General features: G+C 34.6%; 1 protein-coding gene across 6 annotated transcripts in view; it reads left to right on the top strand.

Annotated features, from left to right (window-relative positions):
• KIF2A (kinesin family member 2A) overlaps window positions 1–23,109 on the top strand; it is a 57,864-nt gene that overhangs the window by 24,694 nt on the left and 10,061 nt on the right. For 4 of the 6 annotated variants that reach the window (XM_064736823.1, XM_064736827.1, XM_064736825.1 and 1 more), the window contains exons 3-16: window positions 431–550; window positions 985–1,039; window positions 3,035–3,157; window positions 3,709–3,809; window positions 6,180–6,275; window positions 7,021–7,075; window positions 10,060–10,222; window positions 13,530–13,620; window positions 13,769–13,832; window positions 14,239–14,330; window positions 14,572–14,714; window positions 15,421–15,625; window positions 18,581–18,691; window positions 22,812–22,879. In XM_064736823.1, coding sequence (XP_064592893.1) covers window positions 431–550; window positions 985–1,039; window positions 3,035–3,157; window positions 3,709–3,809; window positions 6,180–6,275; window positions 7,021–7,075; window positions 10,060–10,222; window positions 13,530–13,620; window positions 13,769–13,832; window positions 14,239–14,330; window positions 14,572–14,714; window positions 15,421–15,625; window positions 18,581–18,691; window positions 22,812–22,879 — 1,487 coding nt within the window. The remainder of the gene's footprint in view (window positions 1–430; window positions 551–984; window positions 1,040–3,034; window positions 3,158–3,708; window positions 3,810–6,179; window positions 6,276–7,020; window positions 7,076–10,059; window positions 10,223–13,529; window positions 13,621–13,768; window positions 13,833–14,238; window positions 14,331–14,571; window positions 14,715–15,420; window positions 15,626–18,580; window positions 18,692–22,811; window positions 22,880–23,109) is intronic. The other 2 variants (XM_064736824.1, XM_064736828.1) reach the window with 1 other exon arrangement.

The raw sequence follows: 23,109 nt of genomic DNA on the forward strand, positions 1-23,109 counted from the left end.
AATATGATTTCAGCTATCGTTTGATTTTTTTTGGAGGGGGGCTCTGCAATTTATTTCTTATGCACTGTCTGGGAAATTTAAGATAACTGAGATCTCCTTCTTTTTATGTTACAGAATGTCTTACATATTTTGCAATAATTGTCAAATTGCCATAGTAATACTAGCTATTTTTCTTTTAGTTTGATCACCTTACAAAATTATACTATCTATTGGTCATTTTTAATTCATCCCTTTACTGAATGTTTTCAAATAATACAAAGACCAAAGATTCATCTATTTTTAGTGAACAGAAAATAATTCAGATCTTAGCATGAACAAATTGTGGGGTAAAACCACTTAATATAATTACTGTTTACTGTCAAACATAACAGGAGATAAAGAGAGGATTTATGTCAAGTGTCATTAATGTGTTTTATGCTCTTTTTCACAGATTGATTTAGAGAGCATATTTTCACTTAACCCAGATCTTGCACCTGATGAAGATATTGAGCCTAGCCCAGAGACACTACCACCACCTGCTTCATCAGCCAAAGTAAACAAAATTGTGAAGGTTGGTAATATCTATGCAATGTGTTCTTGGTAACTTTACAGTAGCTCTATACATGATGTCATGCTAGAATTTTTAACTTAACTTTTGTGTCTGTGGTGCTATTTCATAACAGTGTTCTTTTCTTTTTCCTGTGTTGAATAGGGATTTCTATTTTTTTTTCAGAACAGTTTTGAGGGAGAGGAAGTTGGGAACTAATATTTGTATAACTAAATGTCTTAATGAGGGATAAAGAAAAGGTTTTGGAGTTTTCTGAAACATTACAGACAGTTCAATCAGCCTTCATCCCTTCACTTTTCCTGCTGGGATTTGCAATCAAATCTCTTTTATTGATGCTGTGTTATTTTTTTTATTCACTGGAAAGAAGCAGAGGTGGGGCTGCAGTTTATGGTTTCAATAATATGGTGATCAAATAAGAGAGACTTCTTTTTTTATAGAGTCGACGAACTGTGTTACCTAATAAGAATGACCCTCCTGCCAGAGACAATAGAGGTAAAAGTTATCTCTTTCCATTTCAATGAAGTTAAAAATATGGTAACATTTTAACCTCCTGTTTATCTTGCATTCCTTAACAGTTTTGCATTTCTTATTTGGTATGTAGGCCTGTGACATGTGAAAGATATGGTATAAAATTCCTAAAATTATTCCTGTGTATACTTAGGAATTTACACTATACAAATAATATTTATATGCAAGTTTAAGCAATATATAATTATAAAAGTTAAGCTGAATTAACTGATGGTGCAGAAATTTGAAGATAATTAATTATGCAAGGGTAAATCATGCATGGGCTTCTCATATATAGGTGTCCTCAGCTTATTTGAATGTTTCAGTATACACTAAGTATCATGCTTTAAATTTTTTAAATTTTCAAATTTTAAACTATTTTTCTTAACAGCCTGTTGTTTTGTAATGGTCTGTGTGTGAACAGTCATAAGAATACAATTCTTAAGTCCTATAGATTTTTTTTATCACTCTGCAGTTAATAGTGAAAAAAATTGCTGAACTGCCTCAAGAGAATGGGTGAAAAGTATGTATTGGATGAATACAGATAAAATGCATCTCTGACTTGTGGAAGAATAGTTAGTGTTTATTGTTTTCATTTTCTCTCCTACATTGAACTTAACTGACTTATACTGATGATAGTGATGATGATGATTCTTCTTCCAAATATTAATCTACTAGCATTTCTTCAGACTAGATTCCAGTCCATCTGTTTAAACTTGGAAAACAAGTAGGCTTGCAAGTAATCAGACTCTTCTGATGTGGACCACTTTTGCCCTTCTACCATTTGGCTCTGGGGGTATTAAGCAGATTGAAAATACAAGAGTATTTTGGGTTTTTTTTCCTATATAGTCTGGTTTAAATATGAGATGTCTTACTGATGGAATATCCTCACATCCATACATTTTTTCATTTGTAGTAAATTATCTGTTTAGTATGAAATAATGCTGTAACTTGTATATTAATGTGTACCTTGCCTCTTACCATTCACTGTTGGCCTAAATATTTTTCTTTCTGGCCGTATAATTTAGCTTTTCTCAGCACAGCACACTGTCTTATTTTATCTAGTCAATTTATACTCTAAGCTAGATTTCTTATGATATGTGGAATGATGGCATTCATCTTGTCTGTCCTGTTCAAAACTTTTTCTGTAGTTGTTTTCTGTGTTGTACAGTGTGTTGGCCTTTGCTTGGAGTCTCATCTCTGGCTACTGATCAAAGCTGATACCTTCACTTTAGTACTCTTCTGACACACTCTGTTTTAAGTGTGTGCAGTAAATGGGCCAGCTGAAGCAGAGCTGTTCGAAGCAACTATTTGAAATACATTTTAAAGCATTCAGCTCTATCACACATGCTTACATGCTCACCACTCCCACTGCATTCACTGGAAAAAGACATCACAGCATTTTCAGAAGCTGGCATTCTTAGCACATATAGAATCAATGCATAAGTTTAGACATATTCATTGTATCTGTATCCCTTCTTCCACTTACAGATTCTGCTGCACTTCACTGGCCTTAATTTCTTTTGCTTTGCTCCTCCAGTGATCATAGGCTTAATGGGGTTGGGGCATTTTGTGCAATCTAGAGAATGTGAAACAGAAGGACTTCTTTTCTTATTAGTCTTTTGGGTATAATTACAATATTAATAAAATTGAAGCACTTTATGCTTCAGGACTGCGTATCTCCAAGTAAATGATTCATTCGGTGTGTATAGTAAGTTGTACTAATTCTGCAGAATTTAAAAATATGCACATGCAGCATTGGTACTTAATAATCATGTTGTACAGTACTAGGGTAAAAAAGTCTGCATACCAGATGTTTTTATTAATAGACTTTACATGAGTATGCCTCCTCCTCATCCACAGTAAATTGTTGTGTTTAGAAAGGGGCCTCATTTTATCTCATCTTAACAAAGCATTTCAAAAATGGGTAGAAAGATTACTCCTCCATGTCCAGATGAGCTTTTTGCCTTTCCTTTGCAGTGGTTGGTTCTGCACGTGCACGACCTACTCAGCTTCCTGAGCAGTCTTCCTCCTCTCAACAGAATGGTAGTGTTTCAGATATATCTCCAGTTCAAGCTGCAAAAAAGGAATTTGGACCCCCTTGTATGTAAATCGTGTATCAAGGACTCGTTCATTCTGGGCATTACATGTACATTCTCTTGGATTACGTTGTTATCCATAAATGACAAATGGTCTACATGTTCAGTTGTCTGTGAGCTTCCTTGAGGAGCTTCTCAGAAAGATGTGGTTAAACATATGATCATTTTCATCATAATTGTACTAGTATTTGGAAATTACTTTTCCTTTGTTTTCTTTTAACCATGGTAGTATTTTTTAGTGCTTTTTTTTCCAATTTTTTTAAAATTTGTCTGGGCTTACTTTTAATTCAAACCAAGAGATCACATGTATCTGTCCAAGTATTTTTTCAAGGTCATATATTTTTGTTTGTGTGATTATTGTCCCATTCCCATGGCATTTTTCTAGTAAATTTTATGCATTTTAGAAATTTAAATGCCGTAATGATTCTTCACTAATCAGATTTGCTTGAAAATACAGTAAATAGTTGATGCATTCTAATTATTGATATATTAATTTAATGGAAGTTTACAGTGTAAATATGGAAAGTATTTTTAACTTGCATCTTTTTCCTTAAGCACGTAGAAAATCTAACTGTGTAAAAGAGGTTGAAAAATTGCAAGAGAAGCGTGAAAAAAGAAGGTTACAGCAGCAGGAACTTAGAGAAAAGAGAGCTCAGGTTAGTATTTTTAGCTCAACTGAAAATCATACATCTGCAAGAGAAATCTGCAAAATTATGCTTTTTTCTGTCTTTAATAACTTTTATGGACTGTGATAATCTTGAAAATAAGTGTCAAATTTGTCAAGATTTGACAAATATTTTGTTGTTTCATAGGATTGTTCTCATAATCTACTACTACTACTTTAGATGGTTTTCCCCCTCTTTTTTTTCCTACAGAAATCATTGCTTTCAATTGCTGTCTTGCTGCATGTTCTTTAGAGAACAACTACTGATCATAGCTATTTCTTAGGAAAAATGTATTTTTGACAATAACCAACCTTTTGACTTTTAGACAAGTCTGTTATTCTACAGGAGGTAATACAACATTTTGATAAATTATTCATTATAATCTTTGATACTTTATAGGTCTACTTGAGGCTCATGTTGTAACAGTGACTTCTAATGTTTCTTTCTTTAAACTAGTCTGTACATTTGTAATTTCTTCATGCTAGCAGCTTGGTAGCCAATTGTTAAAAACTTGTGTGAAACGAATGAAGTTGCTAATCCTTTGATAAAAATCTCTTAATATTAAATTATTTTCTGTCACAATGGTACAAAAGCTTTAGTAAAGCTAGGAGTGTAATCTTGTTGGCAGCTGTGTGTGTATGTGTTAGTCTCTAAAGAGATAGTAGCAGTCTGCTCTGGCATGACAATTGCCACCATCAAGCAAATCATTAATACAATTTACTTTTCATGGTTTAATGTTTCCTAAAGTTGGCCTAAAATCACCTATGTTAAATTTGTGTTTTATCAGTTACATCCATTTACACAAAACATTATAATGTCCTTATGTGTGAGGAATGACCATTTCTGGGTTTATATATTAAAATAGTTTGAAGTGGTGTTACTTGTAAAATTTTCTTTTTATTGCTTCTGTGAACACCCCTCTTGCATCTGAGTCTTAAACTTTTGTGTGAGTAGGTTGTTGTGAAACACAGCAATAATTCACCGAGTAATGCTAGTGTGCAAGACATGTAAACAGGGCTTGAAAAATATTAGGTAAATCCTTTCTCCATGATAAACAATACTCTTTTCTGAATGTTATAAAGAAGCATTTTGTGAAGACTTACTGTCAGCAGTTTTTAATTCAGTGTTGTGAGAGTGAATAACATCAAGGTACAATCAACTTCTGATCACCAGGACACAGCTTTTTCTGAGGAGAGGATTGGCTGTGTCACAAGTGCAAAGAATGAGCCAGCTCCCTTTCAGTTTAGTAATCCAAATCCGGTGCTTCCTGAGAGTGCCTACACTGTGTCCACAGCCAGCTGTGATTCAGAAATTTTATATCATGTGGGGGTAGCCATGCAAAACTTAGTAGGGTCTGAGCACCAGAACTGGCTATATTTGGCATCAACAGCATGTCCTGAAGTGTTGTAAAACAGGTATTTGCAGGGAGAAGTGACGGGAAGTTATTTCATCAGTTCTGCAGAAAAGAGGGTAGGCTCAGGCTCAGCTTATTGGTGCTCCATGCATGGCTTCTTACATGTCCATTCACTCTGGTATTGATTGCTCCAGGTTTAAGGATGGGTTATCTTCTGTGCCTGTGTTATGGGATCAGCTCTTCTGGCTGTGTTGACTGCCTTGCTTGTTGGGTGGGATGAGGACCAAAAAGTGACTTTGCTGTGTAAATGCTGCTCAGGAGTAGCTAAAACATCCATGTATTATCAACCTTGTTTCCAGCACAAATCCAAAACAGAGCTGCATATCACATTCTTCTATGGAGAAAACTCCATCTCAGCCAAAACCATCACAGCCTGGATGTAGCCTATTGAGTGTCCTTGGGATTGCTTCTGCTTTGCTGTGGGTGTGGGAAGATTTGCAGTGCATCCAAATATGTGTGTAAATTAACACAGGACCAGTAGTTAGGACCAAGCTGCTTTAACTGGCTTGTATCCAGCAGGATTGTGTTTAGAGCAACTGGGGTTCCTGAACTGTCCTCTGTGGTGTGTGTTGTTCCTGTATAGTGGAGTATCTGTGCATCTGTCAGAGTGCCAGACCTGAGATAAGGAAGTGTTGACTATATCTTTCTTCAGTTTGAAGGTGCTGGCAAAGGCAGGTGTAATTTTTCTTGACTAGACTATTAATGAGTCCTCAAATAATAAGTATTTTCTATTATATGCCAACCAAAATGACATGGGAAACATATAATTGTTTCCTTTATGGTCAGTAAATTAGCTACATCAGAGTGCAAAAAGGCATTAAACTTTTATTAAACTTGCAAGAGACGTTTCTGGTGTTTTGTGGAAAAAAAAGATCATAGTTAATCAATTCAGGCCTTTTCTGGAAACAAAAAGTATAGTAGAAATTCTGTTTCTTACTTTTTCCTAGGATGTTGATGCTACAAACCCAAACTATGAAATTATGTGCATGATAAGAGATTTCAGGGGAAGTTTGGATTATAGACCACTCACAACTGCAGATCCTGTAAGTATGCCAGCAGCATGGAAGTGTGTTACCCTTCTGTGGTTTTGCTGTGTGTTTTCTTTTTTTTTTCCCATGCATACTTCTGTTAATGCAAAAAATAGGTATTTTAATATATATTAGTATTTAATATAACATTGGTTTATTTTTCTAGTAATTTGTTGATACTGAAATGAGTAGGTTTTGGAAGCTGTACTTTACTAAACTGTTATTAAATTATTTAAATATATTTTTACTTTTAAATAATGCCAATATGTACTAAGTAGTCACTCGGCCTTTGTATGGTAAAATTTCCTGGGATGCTAAGGGATGTACACACAAAGCCATGAAACTTATTTGAAGAGCTGTCTTCAACATAATGATTATTATTATTTGATCTTTGAAGGTGATGTGATTCTGGTTTGCAGCCAAGTCAGAGGAGTGGAATCCTTAAATGACCAAGACTCAAATTCTGTGGAAATCAGAGAATCTGACAATTTCTGTCAATAGCATATTTACCCTGTTAAAGCTAGATTTGCTTGCCTAGTCCAATAGTACCTGTTGATCTATTGGATTAGATCACTGTGGGGAGTTTTGTTAACATATGGTTCTCCCTTTTGGGTTCTTGGCTACTGTGCAGGCACAAGGGGTTTTTTACATGCTCAGATGACTCACTGTCTTGGAAATTTCACTTTGTTGAAGTCAAATAAAGTTAAATATTTTGTAATTGGAATTGAGATACAGTTCACTGAAAGACTTTCCTTTGCAGATTGATGAGCACAGGATTTGTGTTTGTGTACGAAAACGACCACTCAATAAAAAAGGTATGATTGTTGAAAATATGGTTCATTTGTTTATCTGAAAAGCTGCTTCTGATAGTAACATTATTTGTGTTAAACAACTCTAGAAATGCTAGGTGAAGAGGTGAAGCTCTTATATTAGACAATATGTGTGATAAACCTAGAAAATTCATAGACTTGTCATAACCTGGGGAGAAAAGTAGTTTACCTGACACAATTTTATGTAAAAGAAGGTGAGGCACAGGAAGAGTGTGATTTTTTCCCAAGATCATCTAGGATGTATTTACTTGATCTGGAAATTAATTCTGCTGTAATCTCTTCACTATTCTTATGTTGTATTAGGATCACTGTCTTTTTGAAGTATGCTTCAAGTGATCTCCTGAGCAGTGAGTTACACAGTGGAAACTTTCATACATGTTTTTATATATATTTTTGTACTTCCAAGTGATCTTGAATCAGACATCAAGGAGGTATCTTATGATGTGGCTGGTGCCTGAACTTGTCCAAGACATCCTCACAGGGCTAGTGGACTGCAGGCAAACAGAAGACTTGTATCCCCTGGAGTTGTTGCTCAGGGCTGGCAAAGTTACTCTAGAGCATATCAAATGCCACTAAAATTGGTTAGGTACTTAAAAGAACCCCTTAATGACTTTTTGTTTTATGTGATGAGTGTTTGAGCTACTTTTCTTACTGCCTGCTCATCAGACTACAGTCTGTATTAAAAAAAACAACAAACAAAACCAAACGAAAAAAACCTGTTCAGCTTTTGATTCTAGTTAAATTGAAATTTTGACTTCCTAGGAAGCTTTTTTACTTTCAGTGGGAATTCAGAACACAAATGCCTACTGGATTGCAGCCTGTCTGAATCCAGTGCTGCAAGCTGTTTTTTTTCCTTCTCTTTCTCTTATATTCTGTTCAGGTGAAGGACTCAAAAGAGCACCACTCTGATGCTGATGCAACATGGGATGCTATTTATTGTTTTTGTACTGTCAGAAGTACATGTTTAGGATTATCTGAAGCATGCCCAGAGAAAAATGGGAGAAAGATGTTCCCTCTCCCATACATATGTTGATACTCATATATAGTTAGGTTTTGAGTTATTTTTCCCTTTCACATTGCTGCTTCTGTTTTTTCTTTTAATTTTTAATTTTACTATTGGGAAAAATGTGACTTTCTACCTGTGCTGGAGGTGAACGAAGTGAAATCACAATAAATGAAGATAGGTTGTTAAGGGACATGAGTTGGGATTCAGATGCAGGATTTGATTTTGTGAAAGTTGCATATATTTGATATTAGTTGTTTGGAGCTAGTAAAAAAGTAGACCAGAGGTGTTTGTAGAAATATGAATGTCTAAGTAAAAATGAGATTGATGCTTACATCCGTTTTGCATTTTTAAGAATAAACAGTAGTAAAAACGTTGTTAACTAAATAATCTGTGAAGGGGATGATAATCTAGTATCTGCATGATGCAATCTCCTGAAAACACTCAGTTCACAAGAAACAGTATTTCTCATAAAATCATAGAAAAGCATAAAAGAATTAAAGATGGTAGACTGTAATCTTATGATTAGAAAAAATAAAATTAATTTGTTTTGTCCTCTCAAAAATGCAGAATTATCACCAAAAACATTAGGTATTCTCAGGATTAATTGTTCTCTGGATTGACTTCACAGGAAGTAGGTGTTCAGAGTGACACTTTTGAGATTTTAGTTCAGTGACATGTATTTATAATTGTGAAATGTATGATGGGTTTCAGAGACGTTATTCCTAATTTTCATCAGCAGATAATGCAGCTTCTCATACCAAATAGATAGGAGGAAGTATATGTCTTACTCCAAACAACTTTTTAAGAAAAATCCTCTTCTGGCTAGTTAAACTAAAAGGTTTTTACTACAAAGAATTGTCCATCATACATTTCTTTTTGTCACTGTTCCTTATTTATTATCTGTGATTGCTGCAGAATAATTGCATTTCATTTTATTGCAGTGCAGTTGAAAAATTCATTATACATTGACTGGAATGTGCATTTCCATTGGTGTGTAATGTAATGCAATGGTAACCATCGTACTGCTTGATCAGGATGTTAATTCATGAAAGGGTTTATATCTGGTTGTATAAAGTCATGTCAAATCTTGAACTGCATGCCTTAAGAAATTTCACAAAGAAATGCAAGTAGGACGCATTAGTGAATCCTGACTGTATACACAAAGGGTCTTTATTTTTGTGCATACTATGGATCACTGGGTTCTCTGTTTTGCTGACTCATATACCATACAACAATTAGCAGTAAATTGCAGTGCAGTATAGTAATTATAATCTAGGATCTCAGTGTTGGAGTCACAGTGATGGGAAGGGTCATTATAATTTTCAGCTTATTCTGCTTACAAGATAATATTTTGAAAGTATTTTACTTTAGAAGAATTATATATTAAAGATATGTACTATAGGTTCCAGGAGGAATGCACAAATGAAAATGTCTCTGAGGAATGAAAGTGAAATTTAAAGAAAATAGCAAGATAAAATTTTCAAATAAAACATATTATCATAAGGAGGTTAATTTCTTTGTGTTTTAAAGTTTGAAGCAGTTTAGTACTACCATGTAATTTCTCCACTAGAGAAGATATTTATAAAAACGCGAAGGATATGGCAGTGAGCTGTAGAAGACTATATAATCACTGAGGAATAAGACCTCAAGTCCAAGAAAGGTGTTATAGACGGCATAACAAGTTACAATGATAGTGCTGTAGTTAATGATCATAGTCTGTAGTCTAAACAGCTTTGTACTTCTCTTTAATTTCTAGCAATTGGTAGGATAGGATGCTTAGACTTCCAAAATGAAATCTCTTGCTTAGCAGACTACTATCTAGGCATCAGAAGCCCAAATCCATTGCAGTGTTGTTACTTGGAGGAGCTGTGTTATCTGAGATGTTATGAGAGTGTAAACAATGGGAAAATGTAAAAAATAATGATGTATTGTTAGTTAAATTTATATTTCACTTATTTTATAGAAACTTTAATGAAAGACCTTGATGTAATAACAATTCCTAGTAAAGATGTTGTGATGGTACATGAACCAAAACAAAAGGTGGATTTAACAAGGTACCTAGAAAACCAAACTTTTCGTTTTGATTATGCCTTTGATGACACGGCTCCTAATGAAATGGTTTACAGGTATGTGTATATGCTTTTTTTGGTGAATCTTTTTTCTCATGTTTTTTCCATACTAATGACTGTTACACTTACATTGGTCTTAGACTTTATTCCTATTCTCTGTGTTACCAGTTGGTATATTGCTACCTCCATTCTTTTACCTGTTTACTTTTGTTTTAACTCTTTATCCCCAATTTTTCACCTGCAATGTCATTTCCACCTCTGTTGACCTCAGTCCTTCTCCCAGTCCTCTTCCAAGCCCTGCTGCATTCCAGGCTCTAGCAAGTATCGCCTGCCTCCTCAGCTGCTGATTACTTGAGCCATGTAATCAGTTCTCCATTTGCTTCCAGGTTATTGTCTTATTATTAGTGTGTGTGCAGCACCTGAGAAACCTGAGTCATGGCTTTTGGTCATTAGGGAACCTGGAGGAAAAGGAGAGCCCTAGGACCAAAGAGCTTGCAGTCTGAATATAGGATAATTAAGAGATGGAAACAAATCAGTAGAGGGTGAGAAAAGAGTACAAATAAAGTGAGAGAGTGTATATTGCAGTATTGCCAAGATGTCTGAGCTAACATATCTTCTGGAAGCAATCTGGCTGATGTAATGTGGAAGTGCATAGAGCTCAGTTATCATGCTGTAAATGCCAAATCCTTCTAATTTAAAAACAAACAGCAGCAAAGACACATATCCTTTCTTATAGGCCAAAGTTATTTGGTCTCCATTTTGTTCTTTGCTCTTGTGTTTCAGTTCCACTGTTGGTATGGAATAATTCACACAGCACTTTTAAAACCATGTTTAGAAGTAGCTATTTCCCTTGAACAAGTCACTAAATGAGGTACATACAGTAGTGGGCAAGGTTAGACACTGACATAATATTGGTCAGAATCTTAGTATGCATCTAAATAACTTTGAAACTTTTTGCAGGAAATGTTGATATTAAAAAGAAATTTGGTGAATATATAATTTTTCTTATGCTTGGGAAATGCTTCCCATAGTCTTAAAAAGTATTGACAGAGAAATATCTTACTTCTTGTTTTTAATCCACAACTAGGAAGTCAAAGTTAGGATCATGCCCTGATTGATACTGGAGAGCAAAAGAATTCTTAAAAGGTTATGAAAATAAAAACTTCTGTCTTATGTTTGTTATAATTAGAGAAGGCGGCAAAAGGAAAATCTTATGAAACTAATACTAACAAAAGAGTTGTAAACAGCAAAGCTGTATCCTTGGAGATTTCTGTCTTTGCTGGTTGTCTGCTGGAAGCATCTTTGCTTTCCTTGACGCTGAAGAGCTGTGGGAGAGCCAGCTGGTTGATGATGCATGAAGTAATTATCTTGCTTGACAATCCATTCTTCTAATCTCCCTCCTTCCTTTATTTATCTGTGTGAACATGATGTTTAGTGTGAGGGGTGGTATATTTTGGTATACAATGTTGTTGTGTTTTGTATTGAGTTTTTTCAGAGTTTTTATTAGCTATGTAATACATGGCAATATAGGAATATATTTTAAGATTATTGTATTCAAACTGAAACAGTAGGTCTCTAGTCTTTCTCCTTCTCCCTCATATGGCACAATAATGATCATTAATTGAAGGGCAATCTGTTTTAAGGTCTTCCATAATAACAGAAATAAGAGTGGGATAGGTGTCATCATGTGCTCTCATCAGAGCCTCAGGGTCATACTAAGAAAAAAAATATTGTGTCAAGATGCTCCAGTTTTCTCCAATATGCTAAATTTATGGTATATCTATGCTGAAAAAATGTTCAGTCCAAGGTAGAAAAGTACATACTCTATTATTATTAATACTACTATTATTATTATTACCATTATTACTACTGTTATTATTTTGCTTAACCTGTATTTTAAGTATTTTTAATCCACGAACCACAACACAGAGTTGCAAATCTTTGTTAATATTAAAAAAAAAACTCACTAGTTGGAATGGATGTGCCATATGAGTTTTAAAGGAGAACCAGTTCAGGTTTCTGAAAGACTAAGGTTGCAAATAAAAGTTCTAGTAAAAGTAAAGTTGGACTCTTTTAACATAGTCTCATTTGGAGTTGTGCAGTACTTTATGAAAACGTTTTAAGATATATTTGCATTTTTTCTTACTTTAAAATAGATATATTTAAGTCTCTTTTTAATAAATCAGCAAAATAAAGAGTTTCAAATTCAAGCAAACAGAAGTAATGGAGTGTGCTTCTAAGGTGGCTAGACTTTGTGAATTTTTCAATTTTTATATATAGAAAGAACAAACATCAAAATATGAGAATATCCTCTTGAGAAGACAGAAGACATATACTTAAAAAAAGCAAAGAAAGAAAGGCTAAGGCTGTTCAGTAATCTTTGGTGTATTCTTAATGAAAATTCATGATTCAGCTAGATGTAGATTCTTTATATAACCCTGGGTTGCTGCTGAATTGCTCAGTCTTACCCATATTGTTTTTGTAAGTGATCTTGTGTTTGAAAGCAGAATGAAGGAAGGTTGTAGCATCTCAGTATTTCTGCAATTAATTTTTTTGCTTTATTGGTCACTATCAAGTTATTTATATGTAAACAACTGGAAAAAAATTAGAGTTTTGCAGAGAGAATCATCTCCATACATAACTCTCCCAAGTTTACCCTTTGCTTTTGGAGTCTACAATGAAATCATAGTGATAAGCAGCTGAAGTAGGAACAATAGCTCAGTGTTTCTTAAAATAAAATTAATTATCTAAAAAAAGAAATGATACTTCAGATAATACTTTTGATACAGCAAATAGTACCTCACAGATAAGTAGATTTTTTTCATTCTTAAGAGCTTGGGTATCCATTATCTTGACCCCTTTCTTAATGTATTCATGTTCTCAAAAATTGAGCAGTGCTGTTTTGGCTTCTTCTCTTCCAAATTTAATCTTGGAAGTTGATTTGAGGAGGAAAAAAACGACAGCAGACATTTATTATTGACAAAACTCTTACCTGCTACACTGTTTCACTTCAATATCTTCATATTCTGTCATGTGAGGGAGCTCCAGACTGTTTAGTAAACTGTAGGGTGTTGGATGATTAAAACAAGGACATCATTGTTTTAGGTTTTAAAGAAGGATAATATTGTTGTGAAACAAATGAGAGAGACCTCAAATGAGAAAGACCTTGTAGCTTGTGATGGTTTGGAAAATTTGAATACCTTAGAGCTGGTTTTACTTCAGAAATTAATGTATAAATGTCCTTTGACCTGTCAAAGTATAGGATCAATTTTGTCGCTACTGGCCTTAGCATTTTAATTTTCCTTGGGGTAGTGGCATCTTAAAGTACTCCAGTTTTTTAAGTTCAGTTTTTTTTGCATTTAAGGTTTACAGCTCGACCATTAGTGGAGACCATATTTGAAAGGGGAATGGCCACTTGTTTTGCATATGGACAAACAGGCAGTGGCAAAACCCATGTAAGTAGTTCTTCTACAAATCAGCCAAAACTCTTTTTTTACATTACACACTTAGATGAGTTCTAATAAATAAGAAATATGTAAACTACAATTATGTGACTTTAATGGTGCTTTTCTTCTTTTCTTTGCTTTTTTCTTTTAAATTTAGACTATGGGTGGTGACTTTTCAGGAAAGAACCAAGATTGTTCTAAAGGCATATATGCACTAGCAGGTGAGATTTCATTGATCAGTTGGCTTTGGGCAGACCAGTTGAGATCAATAAATTTTCTACTCTTTGTCATACAAATATAGCAGTTTACTTTCTTTGCATTGCAGTGGAGCTTTGGTAACATCAAAAGTTGTCCCTAGATATGTTTCCTTTACACACCAACGTAGATATAGACTACTTAACAAAGATGCACTAACAGATTATTTAAGTTTATCATTTTGGGGTATTCTGCATCTTCCAGTGTAATGTGGCAGTTTAGATTGTGTTGTTTTAGGCTTGGTTGACTGACTCCATTTGTCATTCTTGCAAAATATGAGGTGCTGTAAAATAGACTGTTAAACATGAATGAATCTTCACTAAATGAAAACACATGATGAGGTTTCTTTTTATTCTGGAAATGTATTCACAGCTCGAGATGTCTTTTTAATGCTAAAGAAGCCAAACTATAAGAAGTTAGAACTTCAAGTGTATGCAACGTTTTTTGAGATCTACAGTGGTAAGGTAATTACCTGATCTTTTTCTGAGAAAGAAGGAGTTTCTCAAACTTTTGACAAAATTTTGAGCTTGTCACATAAAAGAATTTTCCCTCTTTGTCTTAAAAGCTGTATTTCAAGGGAATTTTACATTTTTCTTCCAATCATGTATTTCCATGGAATGTTTTGCATTATTTGAAATGGAATTTGAAAGAGGATTTTTTTTTAAAGCTCCTCTTTTAACTGTTCTGTTTTCCTCCTTTCTTAAGGTTTTTGACTTGTTGAACCGGAAGACAAAATTAAGAGTGTTAGAAGATGGTAAACAGCAAGTCCAGGTGGTGGGATTACAGGAGCGAGAAGTCAAATGTGTTGAAGATGTTCTTAAGCTTATTGAAGTAGGCAACAGCTGCAGGTATCTTCTATAGCTTGCACCAGGTTTTCATAGTACATTAAAAAATCAGAACAAGATTTTTTGGGGTGTATTTCTAGTGATGCCTTTCCATATTCAAGTGATTTTTTGATGTTGTTGTCTGCAAGTAAAGAATCTACCTATGTTTTAAATAGAGACGTTTGGAGTTTCTCTGTCTGCTAGAGAGAAATTGTTCAAGAGGATGTGAATTGCATGCATTATGTAAGCAGCTTACTGACTTAAATTCACATAATTTAAAAACTGGAATGCTTCCAGGTTCTTCATCTGTAAAAGGCCTTGATGGATACTGGCAGAGGTTAAGCATAATTTTTTTTTTAAGACTTCAGCTTCGTTGTTTTTAAAATTAGCCTTGAGCATGGACTGCTGCATGATCAGATAAAAATGCCATCAGCATTTTTTATGTAAGCTCTCTGATAATCTGAAATATGTGAAGATCTGATTTTAAAAGGGAGGCAAAATGTTACTAATCTTCCATTTCCATTCAAAGAGATGGAAGAAGAGGCATAATTGTACTATGTACATCCAAATATTAGTGTTCTATGTCTAGTGTTCACAAGAGTGCTAAACATTCTGTCAGCCTGTAAGAAAATAAAGGAATGTGCCCTGAAAACCTGTCATTGTGAGGTTATTGTTTAACATGTGTGGTCCTCTACTGGTTAACGTTTCTCTGCTTGTCTCTTGTTTAAAGGACATCTGGCCAGACATCTGCAAATGCACACTCATCTCGAAGCCACGCAGTGTTTCAGATTATTCTCAGAAGGAAAGGGAAGTTGCATGGTAAATTTTCTCTGATTGATTTGGCTGGCAATGAAAGAGGAGCAGATACTTCGAGTGCAGATAGGCAGACGCGACTGGAAGGTGCAGAAATTAACAAGAGCCTTTTAGCCCTCAAGGTAACTGATATGTTTCTATTGCCTTGGAGTAGGTGGAAGCCTACATACAATAGCAATGACAAGTAAAATTAGTGTTTTTGCAGGCTTTGCTTGTCTACATTGTCTATTGATATGACAGGTATAAACCAATTTAGTAATTTTTCCTTTACATGCATGAGGGAACACTTAGTAAGTCCCAAGTAGAAACAATGCAGAAACATTGTGCTATCAACTTAAATATAGTTTTGTAAAATAAAATCAAAACATCCCAGCAAAACCAGCCTACCAACCAAGTGAAAAACAAAACCAAACCCCTAAACAAAGAAAAGTCCCCAAAAAACCAAGTTCACTAAAAGTCTCCAGTGGTTGAATTTGTAGACATTTCTGATGCATACCTAAAATGGGAAGGCAAATTATTTACTTTGGTGCTCAGAATATGACATACTAGCAGGAAGTACTCTTACTGATCTCACTATTTCTTTTTTTACATAAAAAAATAATACTACACTGACAACATATTTGCTGCTATTAATATATTGACTAAAGCAAAACAACAGCAGCCTGTCCAGAAAAAACTAGCAAATAATTAAAATAAACCTTGAAAGGTGAAATCCATTTTTGCCAACCCTTCTTCATAGCAAATTGTCTGATACAGTTACTTTACAGATTTTCATACATCCAATTCATATAAACAGAAGAAATACTGACTATAAAGAAATACTACTCAAATATTAATCTGCCTTTTTTTGTTTGATGTTTTATAGTGATTAAAAGAGGCTCAGTCTAAATAAGGGAAGTAATTTTTTTATTTCAAACTGGAGATATGGTAGTTTTTGAGTGCCTTAGAATTTGTCTCTGGTTTTGGTTAGTTTTGCTTAGGTTTACTACTCTCAGCACCAACACTGGTTTTATATAAAAAATCTGAACCCCAAGATCTGTGTGGTTACCTTTTTATTCTCAGTACAAACTTGGGAGGAGACTGGTATCTGACTACATAGGAAGTCACAACACATGATAAAATTGTAATGTATAATGTATCATTACAAAATTCTATGGCATGTTGAAAAACTGGAAGCAGCAGTTCCAAAACTTTTGCTCTTAACAGCCTATTCTGCTTTAACATCACAGTAAGCATTGCTGGCATCATTGGGTTGATGCTACTACTCATTTCCAAGTGAAACTGAATAAAGCTATTTTGTTTGGGGGGTTTGGTTTGAGGGTTTTTTTTCAGTTTATTTATTTTGTATTGGATAGTGCTCATACAACATATTTGGTTAATTTTTAAATAACTTGTCTTTTTAATTATAGCAAAAAGTTCTGCTGCTGTACTAGTGGTTTTCAAAATTATTTGGGGAAGGGGGAAATAAAAATAAATGTACATCTTGCAGCAGTCTAAAAGGTGATACAAAACCATAAACGTTTCTCAATTACATTTTTGCCATTTTTCATCTATCTCAAAGATGTTACACAACCTTTACCATTTGTGTTTAGAAGCCATGAAGTTATTTTCAAGTTCCAGTTAAACTAATACATTCTGACAAAGCGGTCTTTGTTGATAATCCAAGATTTGCTCTTTCCATCTGGATATCAGTCCTGTCTTAACCTGTTCAGGATTTTGGCACTGGAATTTATTTCTGTAATGTCTCTACAAGGTAGTAGTGTTGTAATTTTGTTACCTGGGTTTCAGAGATGTAATGAAAACTGAACGTAGCTTAAAACTCTGTTACAAATTTAGACCCTGGTGGTGTTCTTCTATAATCTTTTACTAGTTAGGAGATAATCCGATTCTAATTTTTCAGCAGTAAGGAAACTAGATGTCATTATAGTAAATTAAAATTCAAAACTTGGTGATTGCCATATCAGTAATTCAATATAGAATATGTCTGCAGCTGGAGGATTAGTTGAACTAATGTAGAATTATTAATGTAAGACAAAGGCCTATTCCGTCTATTAATGCAGCTAAAAGCAAAAAAGCTCTGATTTGAAATACATTTGAAGTTTGGTTGGCTGTAGAAGTTCTATGTGTAAATACTTTAAAAGTGCACCAAGGAAGCCTTGCTCCTGAAGAGATGTCTGTTAAGGAAAATGCAGAGTCTGGAATTAACAGTCAAAATATTATGATTGCGACAATACAGAAATCTAAAATTAAAAGTTCTTTGCATAGGAATAACTTATTAGACAGTATTAGAGTGCTGAGTGGACAGAAGTGATGGTTAGAGTAATGGTGTCTTGGTGTCAGTTAGTTGTACTTAGTTGCTGCTGTATCTTCTGTAGTAGTTTTGTAATATTTACATCTATGCAGTATTGCTCACTGGAACCCAATCAGCTGCAAATATTAGTGCAGCACCTTGCCTCTGGGCGCGGAAGAGAAGATCTTATCCCTGTTTCTTCACATAAAGACTACTTTAAAACAGGGAACGACCTAATGTTTCCAGGTTTCTTCCAATGCTAAGTAGAGAGCTTGCTTCTAGTAGAGAGCTATGCCTACTTGGTTTGTGACCTGTGGAACTTTCAGAAAGTTTGTTTTCTTCTAAGCTGGAAAGAAAGACAGTGGTAAAATCAGAGTTAAGGCCACTGCTTTTAACTGATGCAGTTAACCCATATCCCTGCCCACACTGTTGCTGCTGGCAGAGGTTGTAGCTCATTCAGGCTTTTGTAGCTGATAATCAGGAATAATTGTTAGCCTGAACATTTCACATCAACACTGTTTGGTTGTGTTGTTGGATACAATAGGTGTAAACAATTTGGATGACATTGAGACAGCTTTTAGGCTTCTAATCCTTTAAAAATTCTTTTCTCTGTACTGAGCTTAATCAGAAGTGGAACCCTAATGCTTATTGAATTCAAGCTTTTAGCAGTACATTTTAATGATATTTTTGGGGGAGTGCATCAGATGGGGCATGTATTTTCTGATTCTGAGTTGCATTTTTATTACCTTTATTTAACCCATGATAAATAATCTCTCTGTTCTTTCAGGAGTGCATTAGAGCCTTAGGCCGAAATAAATCTCATACACCCTTCAGAGCAAGTAAACTTACTCAGGTGCTAAGAGATTCATTCATTGGAGAAAACTCACGTACCTGTATGGTAAGTTGATTTAGTTAACTGTTCTAACAATTACGAAGAGAAAAAACACTGCAAATTTAGGCTTTTATGTTTAAAATTGGTTGCATGCTACTGGTAGTGTGTTGGACTTACATTTATTTACTAACTGACATTATATGTGAAGGGAGGTTTCAAAAGAGACATTTCTCAATGATTTAAATTGAATATTAGGATAAATTTCTTCACCAAAGGAGCTGTCAAGCATTGGAACCAGTGCTTAGGGAAAGTGGTCTAGTCTCAATCCTGAGAGATCTTTAAAAGGTGCATAGATGTGGTAATTAGAGACATGCTCATGGGCTTCCTGGAGTTAATGGTGGGACTAAATTATTTTAGAAGTCTTTTCCAGCCCATATGATTCTATGATTATGTAATTTTAGATAACTTTTTTCCTTCTTACTTTTTTATTGACCTTTCTTATTGCTGGTTCTAGTTTTCTAGCTAGTCTGGCAGCTAGAGACACTTCTACCTTGAGAAGCTTGTTTGTTTTAGCAGTGTCTTAATTATAAAAGAGTCTTGTTTTTTTTTTGCAGAATTCTGGAAAAGAGAGTGTAGACTGGAAATAGTGATGAGTTGTGTTTTTTAAATGACAAAGATTAAAACTAAAAGTTGGCATAAAGCTCATCAGAATATGCTTCATGCTGTTGAAAAGGAAGTTGTTGGAATAGATGGCATGAATAACAGTTGTAAATATATTAAAATATATAAGAATATATAAATGTATGAAATAGAATATTAATCAAAATTATTGTAAATATTATAAATTATTAACTATTATAAATATAAAAGTATATATACTTATGTAAATAATTGTCGAATAGCTGTAAATGTGCATTTGTGCCAGTCTTAAAAACAGAATTCTTCTGAAAGGACAGATAAAAGTACTGATGCCCAGTTGTTTTATTTGTGTGTCTGTGACATTTCTCTTTATGAGAATGTGAACTCTCTGCAGTACATACTGATTACAGGCTTATTTGTGTTGGTTACTTTTTACAGGCTCCTTTGAATTAATTAGTCTAGAGGCTAGAGAAGTCTGCAGGCCACAATGTGTAAATCATGGTCTTAGGACAGCTTAGTCTTCCCTTTAGCTGTTAGGTATGGTTCAAATACAAAAATGGTGGTAAAATAATGTTTTTATTAACTTTTTTTCCTTCAGTTCTCTAACGAAACAACAGGATAGTTTGCTTTCCCACTGAGATATAGCTGACCAAGCTGAAGATGTCCCTGCTCACTACATAGGGGTTGAACTAAATGACCTTTAGAGGTCTCTTCCGGCTCAAATCATTGTATTTCTCTGTAACTTCATGAACCCCAATGCAGGATTAGATAGCTAGATGGTGCAATTCTAGCAGATGTATCCACACTGCTGAAGGAGGTTTGAAAAATTAGCCTGTTGGAAATTACTCTCTGCACATCAAATAATTAACCTTTGTGAATATTTCATTGAAGTTCTTAAATAATAAAAATAATCCCCTCTGAAAGTGGAAATATGCTTGAACTGTTTTTTTTTTAATTTTCTCATTCACATAACTACAGGTCACAATTAAGCTTGAGAAACCTCTTTGAGGATAAGATACTGCCTTCAAATTAATTCTTCTGCTATTTTTCTTAACAGTAGGACCACTTGTGACATACTGGTTTTAGTGTTTGTTTACATTAATTTTTAATTAAGAATGTAATCAGCAGAGTTTCATATTAAGATACTGTCATGGTTTAACCCCCAGCCAGCAATGGGGGTTGTTACTAAGGACTTTCTCAACAAGAGAGATTTTGTCCACTCTTCATATGTGCTGTTTGAATAAGACGTTTTTAACTATGTGGTGCTTTTCAATATGGAATGCATATAAAATTACGTAGTAAAATCTTGTGATTTTTAACTTACCAAACGATCCCTGAAATAATAAAGTATCTGCTGTACTGTATGTTTTCCATTTGCTTTCTGATATACAAATCTGTAAGGAGGATATATGAGTAAAGCTCATTGGCTGGTTTCTACACTTCATTTTTATTATTTTATTATTAATGGATATGTTGCAGTTGTAAAAGTTACATCTTTAGGGATGGAGTATTCTCTCTGCATATAATATTAAACTATGGTTAGGAAACTCTTTGTTTTTTCAAATTTGTTCAGAAAAGTATTTTGAGAGCTCATAAAGTTTTGAAACTTCATACTGTGGACAGTTACAACTAGGATTTGCTTCCTTCAAAAGAAATTCAGAGACTTGCAATCAGCATAAATATTTTTTAAAATTTTATCAGTCATTGCAGTTTTACTGTTCTTGTCAAAATAGTTTGAGAAATCATTTAAAGTTTTTGAAGAGTTGCATTGTAGGATAATGGATTGTCATTTGAAACCTGCAGTGTGACTACATAAAATAGTCTCATTTTTTTAACCAGTGCTGCTCCTGGACATGTTGCATCCTTTGTGTGCTGCAGTCACAGCTGAAGTGGTCAGACCCCTCAGCCCTCCAGCGTGGGAGTAGGAATCTGCAGACTTCCATGTCCCAGCAGAGCCATTGATCGCATTGTGATGGCTTACAAGCAGTGTAGGCCTATTAGCTCAAAATAGGAAGAAGAAAAAGTGAGCAACAGAGAGGTCTGAGTCCTCCTATCCTGCCTGGACTGGCTTTGTTGGGGCCTGAGGAGAGGTCATACACAAGACTTGTGCGCAAGTTCATGTGTCCTGAACAGGGTATTCACACAGTCCAAGGCATCTACAATGGCACTTGCCTAGAGCAGCTTATTCTGTACCTTATTCACTTTAAAGTGTTGGAGTAGTCTCCTAGTGTTACAGCAGTGGTAGTAAATAGGTAAAGCCAAAGCCACAAAGACAAAGCAAAGGAAAACATGGAATTAATTCAGCACTTCCAATTGTCAGGATAGTTCAGCTGTCCCTAGGCTGTATCACGTGTAACAATGACTTGGGAAGCCAAATACCATCTATCTAAATGTCACTGTCTGTGGCATGCTCTGAACATGAAACTGGTGGAAGAGATGTATGCATTTTTCACATTATTTCGGTTTGGAGGTGTTTTAGGAAATTTTAGATTTTTGTTAATTAGCACACAGAACGAGAGACATGCAGCTGTGTGATCTCAAATTTAAGCTTGTTGTTTTCCTTCGTAATTGATGTATACCAGTATTAGAGTTTTAGACTTAGATCTGTATGATCACTTCCACCATATAGTTTTCCTTTCTGTCCAGAAGGAGAAATTCCTCTTGGGATGATTACCTCTGCTTTTATACAGAAATGTCAGCAGCAGCAGGATGAAAGAGAAGACAGGGATTATTTAATCACCATCAGTTTCAGTCTCCTGAGTCTAAGATGGCACAAAAATGTTAGTGTGTAGGATCATAGAAGTATTTGTTCTGGGTAGAGCCTTTATGACTGCTTAGGGAAGAGAGTGGGTGGAAAAATTGGACTAGTGAGAGAAACTAGGAGAAATAATGATCCCACTTTTCCTAATCACAGTTTTAATTTTTGCTGATTTCAGGAAAGATGGTGCTATCTTCAGAGTAGTTAATTTAACTGGAAAGAGAAAGATCTTTAGATTCCAGATAGGTCTCATGAAAGATTTGCCATCAAGTACTGTTTACAGGTAGTTTCTAATTGAGAAAAAATATATCTCTACTTAGGAAAATAGTTAAGCTTATCTTTACTACTATTAAGTTCATTTCTGATGTGGCCAAAATCAGCATAGAATCTCCTTGAACAGAGGAGAGGCTCAAAGAATACATAAAAAAATAATGTGGTAATTGTTTGTAGGCTATATTAGACTTAGGGTCTACTCAGTTGCATATTTTCTTTTTTGAGGAGTGTGTTTTTTAAGTTACAATTTCACATATGCACAGTATGTTACCAAGATGGTTGGGAAAAAAAAATTAATTTCTATGAATTCTTGGTGTTTCTTGTAGGGTTAAAAATATTGAATTGAAGCTTTCACTAGACATCTAGTGTGTCCCTGAGATGTCGTTGTATAAGGACAGCTGTACATAGCAGACAGATCAGAAATGAAGCTGGAGATTAAATAATATATACATTTAAATTTATCTACCCTTTCGTCTGTATAAAGTGATTTGCTAATGTGTGGCTTGTTTTCTCCAGATTGCTACGATTTCTCCAGGGATGGCATCATGTGAAAACACTCTAAATACATTGAGATATGCAAATAGGTATGAAAAACATTATTTCTTAAAGCTGTACTGGCTGTTGATGACTGACATTTGAAATCGTGCTGTTCCGTGATGTATGATTATTTTAGCTACTTGAAGAATTCAGTGGTAGTTGTGTTTCTTAATAAAATTAAAACCAATTTACTGATCCAGGCTCATATTCAAATTAAATTGTCACTTTGTACAACCACTACAAAAGAATCTACTAAAACTGAATGTATGCCATTAGC

The sequence above is a fragment of the Zonotrichia leucophrys genome, chromosome Z (assembly GCF_028769735.1).
Source record: "Zonotrichia leucophrys gambelii isolate GWCS_2022_RI chromosome Z, RI_Zleu_2.0, whole genome shotgun sequence".
NCBI lineage: Eukaryota > Metazoa > Chordata > Aves > Passeriformes > Passerellidae > Zonotrichia > Zonotrichia leucophrys.